This window comes from Pagrus major, chromosome 6, assembly GCF_040436345.1.
Source record: "Pagrus major chromosome 6, Pma_NU_1.0".
Classification (NCBI taxonomy): domain Eukaryota; kingdom Metazoa; phylum Chordata; class Actinopteri; order Spariformes; family Sparidae; genus Pagrus; species Pagrus major.
Window position 1 is genome coordinate 5092255 of NC_133220.1, and position 13250 is coordinate 5105504.

General features: G+C 43.6%; 1 protein-coding gene across 1 annotated transcript; it reads left to right on the forward strand.

Moving 5' to 3' along the window:
• The first annotated feature begins 8109 nt into the window (after positions 1–8109).
• Positions 8110–12444, forward strand: pck1 (phosphoenolpyruvate carboxykinase 1 (soluble)). Its single transcript, XM_073469078.1, has 10 exons — positions 8110–8212; positions 8619–8893; positions 9348–9532; positions 9672–9875; positions 9987–10174; positions 10265–10427; positions 10535–10759; positions 10893–11024; positions 11130–11225; positions 11426–12444. Exons 2-10 carry the CDS (start codon positions 8670–8672, stop codon positions 11881–11883), a joined length of 1875 nt encoding a protein of 624 aa, XP_073325179.1. The 5' UTR covers positions 8110–8212; positions 8619–8669; the 3' UTR covers positions 11884–12444.
• The last annotated feature ends 806 nt before the right edge of the window (positions 12445–13250 follow it).

Consider the following 13250-nt stretch of genomic DNA (forward strand, 5'->3'; position numbering starts at 1 on the left):
CTGTCCCGACCGGTGTGTGTGTGTGTGTGTGTGTGTGTGTCTGTCGGTGTGTGTGTGTGTGGTTTCTTTCTCCGAGCCTGGCTAATGTTTCACCTGTGTGTAAGTCACACTGACAGACCTGTTTACCGTCGTCAAGGAGACGGCGTTCCCCGACACCTTCTCTCTGTCCTTGTGTGTGTAACCGTGGCGACGGGGGGATGGAGGCACTGGAGGGTCACAAGCAGCTCAGGCACATCGGTGTTTTCAGTTCAGACTTTAATATCTCAACAGTTATTGGATGGTTGGCCGTGAAATCTGGTATGTTAATTGATGATCCCCAGAGGATGAACACCACTGACCTTTGACTCCCCCTGACTCTTCATGTAGCGCCACCAGCAGGTCAAAGTTTTCACTTATTCAGTACATTTTCTCCACTCTCTCTTCATGGGTTAGGGCAACATTTCCACCTGAAACATGCTGCGTAAAAGCGGCTAATGTGTGAGCCCAGGACATCAGACGGCAGAGTCGTCTTATAACCAGTTCACACTCTTTGATTTTAGCCCCGACATCAACAGTATTTGGAGATCACTGACAAATGCAGCAGATCAGAGGCAAATATCCTGATAACCTGATATAATTTTGGTGCTGGCTGTGAGAAGAACTGACACAGACATCCAACCTTCTGAGTGTCCTCAGGCCATCAGTGTTGATGCTGTACCAAGTCAATTTTTTAGGCAGTCTCTGCCAGGCTCGCAGAGTCAGTAGAGCATAACTCTCTTAATCTCAGGGTCGTGAGTTCAAGTCCCATGTTGGGTTGTAAATGGTTAACATGGATGCTGAGAGGAAGTGGGGCAGCGATTCTGCCTCCGGTGTGTCCTCGCTCCTCTGACACAGCTTCACCTTCCTATGACCCTGATGAAGGCCACAAGCTGAAACGTGTTAGTCGAACAATAAAGTTGTTCTGTAAACTACAAGTTAGCACCATTTTCTTTTAAATATGAATTTGACAGGTGGCAAATTCTTACATATGACACCTTTAACTGAAATCTAGCTCTCAGTTATCAGGATGGCTGAGTCGTCTAAGACATCAGACTCAAGGATGGACTCCTTCCTGAGCAAGTCAGGTTTTGCCTGCAGGTTTCATTCCTGTCGCTTGATGACCGACTATAACCTGTCATAAACTTCTTTATCTGTGTTCTTTTGATGTGGGCGGAGAAAAGAGTTGATCCAGAAATCCAAGCCTCCACCACCCTGGCTGACTAAACATCATGACGTCTGTGCTGCAACTGTGGACTGGATGCATTATAGTAAACAGACACAAGGTGGCAGTCTAATCAAGGACTCCAGTTCTTGTAGGTAAGAGTGTCAGAGTTGAGTTTTGACTTCTGCTCTGATCTGTCTCGGCTTTGAAAAAGACAAAAGGAAGGTTTTTTCTGTTTTGTTAAAAACCTAATTCTGATTTCAGAGGGTCACGTCCCGGCTCTGAGATCATGACAAAAGAAGGGAAAATCATTTTCATTTACTGGTATTGCAACAAAATATGTAAACTTAATGTATGAAGGACAGTCAGTAGATCAGTGGTGCTGTATGGTGTGAAACAAAAACAAAAAAAAGATGCAACTAAACCAAACTAAACTAAAGAAAACACGGTGTGAGAGAGGGGGAAGAAATGAGGATGAACAGGCCTCGTGCAGCCGACTGCATTAATACAGAGTCCAACTACCTGAACACAAGCTACAGCTCAGGACGAGGTCCAAACACACAGGCAGAACCGGAGGGACCAGAGACGGGATAACAGCTTCTCCCTCCCACACATCGGAGGTCTCATGGTCCTCTGTTCAACTATATAGAGGTCAATGTTATTATTTTGACACAGATGACTTTTTTTCTGAATGATCATCTGATTCTAAGTCACCTGGATGAAACAACAAACACCTGGATTACAAAATACTGCAAAACGAAGTTGTTTTTAAATTAACGTGTCATGGCTTCTTCACTTTAAAATGAAATGAAATATATCTCCATATAAATAAAACAGAGTGAGAGTGGAAAAAGTGACACAACAGACTTTACTTAACCAATAACATCTGTCTTTAAAGTCTTTAAAATAGTAATATTTTCAGCACTATGGGTAATATTCTGCGTATTTTTAGCAACTTCTTGTGGCCTGATCAGTGGGATCCTAATCAAATTACTTTAAAAGGTCCAGTTTGAGGGTCTGTTGGCAGAAATGTAATAAAATAGTCATAATTATATTTTCATGAGTGTGTCTAAGAGTCGTTGTGCTTTCATGACCTTAGAATGAGGTTTTTGTAATCTGCAGAGATGCCGCCGTGTTTCTACAGGAGCCCAGATGGGACAAATGAGGCTCTGAAGAGGGTTTAGTGGGTGAGCATGAGGCGAGGGGTATTCAGTTGTTTGCATCTGCAACCTCAAAGCCACATGCTGCAAAATCCCACACAGTGGATCTTTAAAATACTGTTTTATAAGTGTAATTATATACAGTATCTTTCATTAGACTAAAGTCTTATAATAATCTAATCTAATTGATCTAATGACACTATCCCTGTTACGACAGAGGGTCTCCCCCCCCTGCATTGTTATCAGGCACATGCACGTCTTTACGTCAGAGCACTTGGTACTTTAACCTGCTCTGCTGCAGCTGCTGTTTGCTGTACAGTTTGAATCACGCAGTGGACAGTTCGGACCGACGCGCTGCTACCTGCCGCTGTCGTCACTGCAGCGACACCAACAGTGGACTCCAGTGGACTTTAGGTTTTGTTTGGTTAAAGTCTTTGTCCTGCTGTGTGTCAGAGACAGTTGATGAGACCTACACAACAGTCTCGAGCTGAAACAATGGTATTGATCAAAATGGGCAGCAGACTACAAGCCCCTCAATGGGTTCACTCATTGATCATGATGCTCATTATTGGAAAGCCTTGAAAGAGTCCAAGGAGCTGTTGAACAATGACTTTAACATCTCAAGACACAAAACAGTCAAAACAAGAAAACACGTATGCTTGAGATGTTGTACAGCGGTACAGTGAGCACTTCAGTGGCTGAACATGTGCAGTCGGTCTCGATCTGAGTGAGTCTGGACGTAGATTTAACAGAAACTGCAGCTAAATTAAATAAACATTTCATTTCTCCTGCTGCAGTTCATAACTTCACCTCTCAGGACTGTGTGTGTTGGATTACTTCGAGGCATTTTATGAACTTACAGCCGACTGTGTCTCAAGTTAACTGCCTGTCTGTACGTCACACACCCACCCTGTGTTATCTGGACCTTTTTTCTTTTACAGATACAACTGGTCAAACTCTTTTCTTCCTCCGACCATAAACCAGTCGTATACAGTAAGATTATCTCCAGATACGACATAGATTGTGTACTGTATATACTCAGTGAATGAGTCGAAGTATCTGAGCCTTCAACTGAAAGGACTTTTTCACAACAACATTAAAGGGGAAATCCATTTTTTAGACAAAGTTACGTCCATTGTTGGGATTTTGTCCACTGGAGCTTTGAGCCGCTCCGAGTCAAACCTGCTGTATTTCATTGTTCCATCGTTGTCTGATTTCAGCTGTTTCACGAGTCGTGTTAAGTTACTGCTGGCGAAAACCCAACATTAACTGACCGTGTTGCTTCATAATAAAAGCTCTTAAATAACCAAATAACAGAGGAGCTCTATTATGAAGAATTTCTAGGAAACTAAACGTGTTTGCCACCAAATGAATGGAGCTTTGTCTGCAGCTTTCTTCAATATCGCTGCAGGGGAGGATGAGTGTTTACAGCAGATCGTCTGACCACTTTAGATGCCAAGCAAGTCGTCAGTAAAAGACACATCTTCAAGCAGGTAGAACTGTTTTAATGGAAATGCAAAATCCCTGCAGCGTTGGGCTGATTTATCAATTTCCAGCCAGAGCTACAAAACTGCGAAGACTAAAAAATATATTGCCGTTGTTCTTACAGTCTCCAAATCACTTCTTACTTCTCTTGGCAGCAGGCGAAGCATCGAGTACCGTGAATTATGATACAAACAATGTTGAATGAAGTTCATGGCCCACAAGCTGCAAAACAACACCGACCAGGAAGGACTGCAGATATCATATCTCCCTGTGAACAGTTTACCACAAAGCACTGGCTGATGTTTGACACTGTAATGTACTGTAAAGTTTCCAATTTATAAGCTCTTGTTACACAAACACACACAATGTCCCACAACACAACCAGGTCACAACACAATCACGTGTTTTTCTGGTTAAAGAAAGAGGATTTGGTTTTGTTGCAGTGATCTTCTGATTATATGAAGATGTGACGATTTATCCAAAAGACTAAATAACCACTGAATACAGTACATGAAGCAAGACCTTTAACGATCACTGAGGAGCATCAAGTGGAAGTGTGATCGGCAGATGACACACACACACACACACACACACACAGCTCACAAAATAACATTATCAGTTACCATTGATGAAAGTAGTTCAGTCAGCGTTTCTCTATCAGTGTTTTTGTCCCAGAAAGCTCGTAAACGGACCACCGCCCTGACACACACACACACACACACACACACACACACACACACACACACACACACACAGGAGCTGCAGTGTTTTTACAGTTAATGAGATAACTTATTTTTAATCTGTAACTTTTGATGTGCTTGCTTTTAGGGGTGTCGCAACTTGGTTGAAAACTCAAAAATTTCATCATGATCAATATTATATCGATTCTCAAGTCTGCCGCGACACAATTTCCATTTGATTCGATACAGGGGCCCGCGATCGATACGAGATGACATCATATGTCCATTTAACACAATCAGTTACATTTATATCAGCTCACAAACACAAACAGCAGCCAAAATATGATTTGAGAATTTTATTACTGAACTCCTCAGTGGAAATATTATTTTATTATTTTTTATTAACGATGACGGCGATATGAATCGATGTTTTCACTTTGCATCGATGCTATTGGATCGTTGATCACTGTGATCAACGTGATCAACGATGTATCGATGTATCGTTACACCAACATCATGATATTCACAATAACGGTGATATTAAAAAATGAAATGTTGGTATTGTGTTTATAATACACACATTATAATAATATTGTCTGTTCGGCCTTGTATCTTTTGTCTGCGATATTATCTGGTTGCCTTTTCAGTAGAGACTGACAGACTCTCTCTTCACCTCCCTACACTCGTATTATGAGAGTAATTTATATACCTATTGCAATAATATTATTATCCTGAATCTGTTTGAGCACAATAATCATGTAGTGAAAGTCTGATATCGTAACAGCTTTTTATATTGTTGTTCAAATGCAAATTCATATTTATTTGCAAAAGTTTGCTTTGTTTTTTATTTGTCTTTCAATGCTATTTTAACATTTTTCTTAATGTCTCATTTTCAACATGTTTCTATGACCCTGTAAAGCCCTTAAAATTAGGGTTCTGTCTGAAAGGTGCTATATTAATAAACTTACCTTGCCAGTGAGAAATTGTCTTATGGTGCCGTAACACTCGCTGCTGGATGTTTCCCCCAAACAAAAACTCAAAATTCAAAAAGTGTTGTTTGTCTTCATGTTCTCTATAACTTCTAATAAGTTGAGGGAGCTGGTGGTTATTTTGAAAACGCTGCATTGCTTTTAGAGTTAGTTGTAGATTGTGCAGTTTGTGCAACCTGCATTCATAATTCAGGTTTAGAAATGTTTGACCTGCTTACTCTTCGACCCGAGAACGAACAAACCAGAGAGGAATAAGAAACTCTCGGTAAGATCTGCAGGACTTGTTCTGTGTAACGGCTCATCCGTACATCTTGCTTCATGAATAGATCAAACTCTGTCTCTGCGTTTTAAAGCATTTCCTTTGAGGCTCTTTTACTGATTACCTAATCTGTGTTTTCACTGTTTTCAGATAGCGTACTGTAACTTTCCTGCTGTTACATCACAAAATAACAGATAGTAAAAAGGTACAGAGAGGCAGCGATGCGTTCACATCTCTGTGTAGTAAACACTGTTTTAATCCTGACACACGAGGCCGTTTGATACAGTTCCTCGAAGTCCTGCCTGCTGCTCTCATGTCACATCTGCAACCAGCCTTTCCTTCACTGCTTCAGCGCTTTAAGATTTTAATTCTGACGGTGTAAATGTTGTAAAAGCAAAACGCAGCCAGGTTAAAGATCCTGAGGCGTCTGTGCTTTATGACTGCTGACAGGGTACAGCACACTTGACAATAGTTCATAAAACACGGTGTTATGTAAGTGCAATTATCAGGTTTCTTTCCTGTCTGTTCCTCTTCTTGTGCATTATTAAAGTCAGACCTATAAAGTTACAACTGGCTGTTTCACCAGAACTGAGGTCAAGTTCAGGCCCGGCCTCACCCGCCTGCTCAGCGTTTTTTTCCCGTATTTATCTGCACTAAAACTGGCAACGGACAAGTCTTTTGCTTTAACGTATGTGTCGATTGCACAATACAGTATAATGGATATTGAATAGTGACACCAACAGCATGATTAGTTCTCTGTAAACTTTGCTTTCCACTGTGCAAAACATCCAGGAAAATGAAGGCAGACAGGGTGGCAGCCTGGCACCATTTCAATCTACTTTTATGTCTCCATCATAGACTAAATAAATGAATAAACTCATATTTCGTCCTGTTTCGTCGGTCGTTGCTGCTCTGAGGAAAAACTAAACAATCCGGCTGTCTTTGCAACAATATTACAACCTGGAATCAGAGGAAAAGTTTGCGCTTAAATAGAACAAAATAGACTTACGACTATCGCAGCGATTAAGTGCAACTGCGGCTGCTGCTACCCTCCTGTTAATGGCACTTTTGGGGTCCTATACTATTACATAATACTGTTACCAGTACAGGAAGTAAAATGATGACTACACTTTTCATAGTGTCATAACGTACAACTACCGTGCACTCGGCTCACATGCACACGAATGTAAGGTAGATCCATGATTCTGCAAATGCATTTTGAAACAATAATAATCAAAAATAAAAAGGGGCACTATGTAGTTTTTGGAGAAGAAATTCAAACTAAAAATGTTAATATTTACAATTTCAATGAAGTAACAATATAAAACTGAATAAACAAGCTGTTCCCAGAACACTAACCGTATGAAATTGTGTTGTCCTTTAAGCTTCAGTTTGTTAATTAGTTTGTTTAGGCATGAACACAAATCAGTTTAATGAAGATCTTTCTCTTTCTTCCCCAAAACTACAGCTGCTATTATCTACTACAACTAAAACTATTAACCCTTCTCACTTCAACTCAACTGCAAACTCACAATTTTTTCCATCTAAAGTCTGAATACATCTTTAGTCTTTGTTCAGAGACTCATATCAACTGCTGCACACACACAGACACACACACACGTCTGGCTGACATCTGACCACACGGGAACGAGCCCCCGTCCATCAGCCAATAAAGAAAGGAGGCCAGCCAAGGTGCTGCCCGCGTCACTCTCCGGCCCGACGGTGTCGACCTCTGAACTTGCATCATTTAGTCACGTGGGTCAAAGTTCAACAGCAGAGATGACGACTTTTGGTGGCACTTAATTTTAGCCGATTCAGAGAAAAAGTGTGGAATGCACCTTTTCTTTTACAAACCAAGAAAGATCTGAACACATCACATCTATTTTCTGCTGTGCTATTTAATTTTTGTTGCAATTTTTGCATTTTTATTGCATTTAGTACTTGTTTGCATGATTTGTGTGAGAGGAAAAATCTCAAATGTGTTCACTTCAGACTGGCCTCAGATCAAACTGTACACTGTCACCCTGGTGTTTGTCGGTCAGGAGTGACTGTGTGTGTTACACTGAGTGCCAGCGGCGGTGAGGACAGAGCTGTCTGTCTCTCTTCAGGCTCTGAGCCAACTGCCAGCTATCAGTGTTCAGCCGGGGGGGGGCAGAGCGAACCAGTTACGTGAAGACGATGTTACGTCCCGTTTGCAGATTAATGATTCACCGGCCGGCCTGTAACACCGTGTTTTTCAGATATGCAGGTTCATGCAACACCCTCCCCACCCCCTTCTCCTCCTCCCTGCCTCCCCTCCCGCCTCTTGTGGGACACCCCAGAGTATAAAAAGGACAATCCTCCTCCACAGAGATACAACTGACCAAGAAGGAGAAACAAGTCCTCGACTCTCCGAGAAAACATCAACTTGATGAGGCCGAGCTGAAGGCTTCACTGCTCCAAACAGAAAACAACTGAAGGTAACCTGACGCTCTCTCTTTTTTTCAGTGTGTGTAATGTGAGCAGGGAAACTGAAGTTGTCTGCAGAGTGAGATGGGATGCTGTTGCATCGCCCAGAGTCTGTCTGAACTGGAGTTTGCAGCATGTACTTGAATTTTGGTGCAGTATTTCTTACGCAAAATAGTTTAAATTAGAGGAAATCTAGCTGCTGGTAAAGGGATCGGAGGCCAGAAAGATGGAAAATGAAGTTAAATGACAGAGACCTTTCAAGTTTGAACACTTTATTTTGCTTTTTTGGAAAAGATTCATGTGCTAAACTGATTCTCTCTGCTTTTTATCCTCCTCTTCTTTTTACTCTTTCTTTGGCTCTCCTCTCATATCCTCCTTACCCCTACTTCCTCTTTCATTTCCTCCGTCCACTCCTAGACTTCCTCTCGTCTTTCCTTTCGACTCTCTCCATCTCCAGACTCCTACGCCATGCCTCCTCAGCTTCAGTCCCAGAACCAGAGCGGTCCCAGGGTCCTGCAGGGCGATCTCAGCGCCCTCAGTCCGGCCGTGAAAGAGTTCCTGGACGCAAACGTGACTCTGTGTCAGCCGGACTCCATCCACATCTGCGACGGCTCGGACGAAGAGAATCGCACCATCCTCGCCCAGCTGGAGGAGCAGGGGTTGATCAAGAAGCTCAGCAAATATGAGAACTGGTAGGTGATTTTGAAATGTTGAATTTCATCTTGTTTGGTCATATAACAGTAATCATTTTTGACTGTCAGCAGTCATAACAGTGGTTGTTTTGTTACTGGATGTAATTGGTAGATTGCCCAGTCATGTTGTTGTTAAAGACAATGTGCACTTGTCGGCCGTCAGCCGCTGTTGTAAGAAACAACACGAGTTGAAAAGGTCTACATTCTTAGAAACCTGCAGGTCCGGCTCGTTCAGTCAGAGCACACCTGATCACCTGCAGCTGTCAAACACATGTATGCTTAAACAGCTTCAGGCGTGATTAGCAAAGATGTTTTTTCTCATCCTGCAGCAAAAAGTGCACTAGCGTCTTAGGCATGAACTTTTCTTCTTCCAAAAACAAAGGTTAAAGTACTTAATGTTTTCTTCATCTCTCCTCCTTCCCTTCCATCCTTCTTCTTCCTCCTCCTCCTGCAGCTGGTTGGCCAGGACCGACCCGAGGGACGTGGCTCGCGTGGAGAGTAAGACTGTGATCGTGACCCCGGACCAGAGGGACACGGTGCCCACACCTCTGGGTGGTGGAGTCAGCCAGCTGGGACGCTGGATGTCCCAGGAAGAGTTCGACAAAGCGATGACGCAGAGGTTCCCCGGCTGCATGAAAGGTGCGACAGAGAAAGAATATCCTGAACGTTATTTCTGCCTCGAAAAGCTTATCAGACAGCTGTAGTCTTTTCATCAGCTGTAGTAAAGTACACAACGTCAGTAAAACCTCATTAAAATGTCGACATCTCTGTCTCTCAGGTCGTACCATGTACGTGATTCCCTACAGCATGGGTCCAGTCGGTTCCCCCCTCTCTAAAATCGGAGTGGAGCTGACCGACTCGCCCTACGTGGTGGCCAGTATGAGGGTGATGACCCGTATGGGGAAGGCAGTGCTGTCCGCTCTCGGGACCGGAGACTTCGTCCGTTGTCTGCACTCCGTCGGCTGTCCTCTGCCGCTCAAAAGTACGTCAACAGCATCATCTTGTTTCTTATACAGCTGGTAAAAAGTACTTCTGTTGTATTTCTAGTATCACAACCACTCAACTGATTAAAATGTACTGATTTCTCTTTCAGAGCCCTTGGTAAACAACTGGCCCTGTAATCCTGAGCAGACATTGATCGCCCACATCCCCGACCGCAGGCAGATCGTCTCGTTCGGCAGTGGTTACGGAGGAAACTCCCTGCTGGGGAAGAAGTGCTTTGCTCTGCGCATTGCCTCACGTATCGCCAAAGAGGAGGGCTGGCTGGCAGAGCACATGCTGGTGAGGAACAAAAAAGAAAAAAAATGTATGAATTGATAGATCCAGCCCCCACTGTCCTTTCTTACCAAACCAAATGTTTGTCCTGCTCAGATCCTGGGTGTCACCAACCCTGCTGGAGAGAAGAAGTACATGGCAGCAGCCTTCCCCAGCGCCTGCGGGAAGACGAACCTGGCCATGCTCTGCCCGACGCTGCCGGGCTGGAAGGTCGAGTGTGTTGGAGACGACATCGCCTGGATGAAGTTTGATGACCAAGGTGAGGGACTAAAGACTCTGTGAAGTTAAATTTGCCATCAGGGACATTAAGATCATACTGATAATAACACAAATTAACACCTTTTCCTTTTTGTTCTCTATCAATAGGAAACCTCCGTGCCATCAACCCTGAGAACGGCTTTTTTGGTGTTGCACCCGGCACCTCGGCCAAAACCAACCCCAACGCCATGAAGACCATCATCAAAAACACTGTTTTCACCAACGTTGCAGAGACCAGCGATGGCGGTGTGTACTGGGAGGGAATGGACCAGTCGCTGCCCGAGGGAGTCACCATCACCTCCTGGAAGAACAAGCCCTGGAGCAAAGAAGATGGTGAGAGTTTAGTTTTTCTTATTTACAGATGAGCCACTTTTTTAGAAGTTCGGTCTTGTCAACCAAAGGTCTTTGTTGTAGTCGATGGATCTTGTGAAGTGAAGCTTACTTTCCTGTCTTTCTCGCTCCCAAGGTGAACCCTGCGCTCATCCCAACTCTCGCTTCTGCACCCCGGCCGGTCAGTGTCCCATCATCGACCCACTGTGGGAATCCCCAGAGGGAGTCCCCATTGAGGCCATCATCTTCGGAGGCCGTAGACCAGAAGGTGAGCAGGAACTATCGGAAAAACCTGGAGACAACACCGGTAGAATAAGAGAAGATGGATAGAGACAGTATCAGATAACACTAATCCAACTTGTGCTTCCTTCAGGTGTCCCTCTGGTGTACGAGGCTTTCAGCTGGCAGCACGGAGTGTTTGTCGGAGCGGCCATGAGGTCAGAGGCCACCGCTGCAGCTGAACACAAAGGTCCGTATCCAATCTTTCCTCTTATATTGTAGAGCCTCGTCAGGAGTGTTGATTTTGTTTAATGACTCAGACAGTAGCACGTGATCTTTGAAGTAAAGGCTGCTTGATTGGACATTGAGTAGACGTCACCCACAAACACTGGATTTGTGAGATTTTTATACGATATTTACCAATTTTCTCTCTCCTCTTCTTTTCTGCAGGCAAGATGATCATGCACGACCCCTTCGCCATGCGTCCCTTCTTCGGCTACAACTTTGGACAGTACCTGTCTCACTGGCTGAGCATGGCCGACCGCCCCGGCGCCAAACTCCCCAAGATCTTCCACGTCAACTGGTTCCGCAAGAGCCCCACCGCCGGATTCCTCTGGCCCGGTTTCGGCGACAACATCCGCGTGCTGGACTGGATGTTCAGGCGGTTGAACGGCGAGGCCGGCGCCATGCCCTCCGTTGTCGGCTACCTGCCCTGCGGAGACTCCCTGAACCTCCAGGGCCTGAAGGAAGACGTGGACCTCGATGAGCTGTTCTCCCTGGATCAGGAGTTCTGGCAAAAGGAGGTGGAGGACGTGAGGAAGTACTTCAGCGAACAGGTGAACGACGACCTGCCCAACGAGGTGGCCCGGCAGCTGGAGCTCCTGCAGCAGAGAGTGAAGCAGATGTAGAGATGATTAGCATGTTAGCATGTTAGCAATTCTGAAGGAAAATGATGATTCTAGAAAATGTTGTTTGCAATTTTAGTCCTGAATTTCAGTAATTCTGTAACCAGATGTTGGAAATTCGAGGTGAGAGTAATTCATGAATATCTCGTCGTAGTATCTCATACGACTCTACATTTTTGCCTCTACTTGTTCTTTTCATCAGATTATTATTCTGTAAAATGCATCTGGGGATGTCGAGAATAATTACATGAACATTCCTGTCGCAGCAGATCTACGTTTTAAACTATTTCGGCCTATTTGTCCGAATTCTACTATTTAATAGTAACTTATTGTTATGGACGCACATCATATCGTCACTGCCATGTAGCTCTATATGGCTCAGAATGAGTAAACGAGTCCAGGTTAGCTCAGCTCCAGTGTTGTTTGGGGTAAATGTATGTTTTCTGTTATTTTTTGTGCCTTAATTTATTTTTGTACACTGTCTCTTTGTAACTCTTGTTCTGTTTTGTTATAATCCTGAGCCCCCAAAGAGGGGAGACAACAATAAAGCTATTTAAAAGATAATAGTGACTGTATCTCATTTTTCAGTTTTCATCTGGGTTTGTTATCGTTTTTATTAAAAGTATTTCTGATATCTAAGGGCAGCAAAACAAAGACAACATTGAAATGTAAAAGAGTAGATGCAACTCATCCCCTTCAGTTATCACCTTTGTAAAACAAACAGTACTGATGATAAAAGTTAGGAACAAACTACTCTCCGTCCCGTCAAATACGCTGACAGTATCAGGACTAGAAGACAAACTAATAAAGTGTCTTTTGTTCTCAAATGACCACATGAGTCGGAGAAATGTCCGGTGAAGAAAGCAGCCGAGCATCTTCTCTTTGTGATTCAACATCCTGGAAGTATGAAGCAATATCATGCCCACGTGTTTGCTTTGCTAGCGTCACATTATATAAAAATAGAAAAGAACAGAGTCAGCTACCATCGGAAAGGTCTCTTTTTGAATGTTGTGTTCAGGTGAGTTAGCCTCACAGAGCAATGAGCTGTAGACTTTCAGACTTTTTAAAAGACTTTTTCTTCCTCCTTTAGTTGGAGTTACAGCCTCTGTGTTGGGAATGGAGCCATTTAAACTTGTGTAACAGCACGAAACAAGTGTTTTAACCAAAATCGCAATCATACTAGCTGGTATTTTGACCAGCTAGTGAACATAGTAAAGTATTTAGCTGATAAACAGACAGATATTCTTTCTCAGGAGCTGGTGTGCACTAACGCAGAGCTTAAATTAGCATGACAAACATGACATGCTAACTTTGCTCTGTGCTGCTGGACGTGTACGAGCAACTGTTTGCTCGGCTAAATATTAGCATTA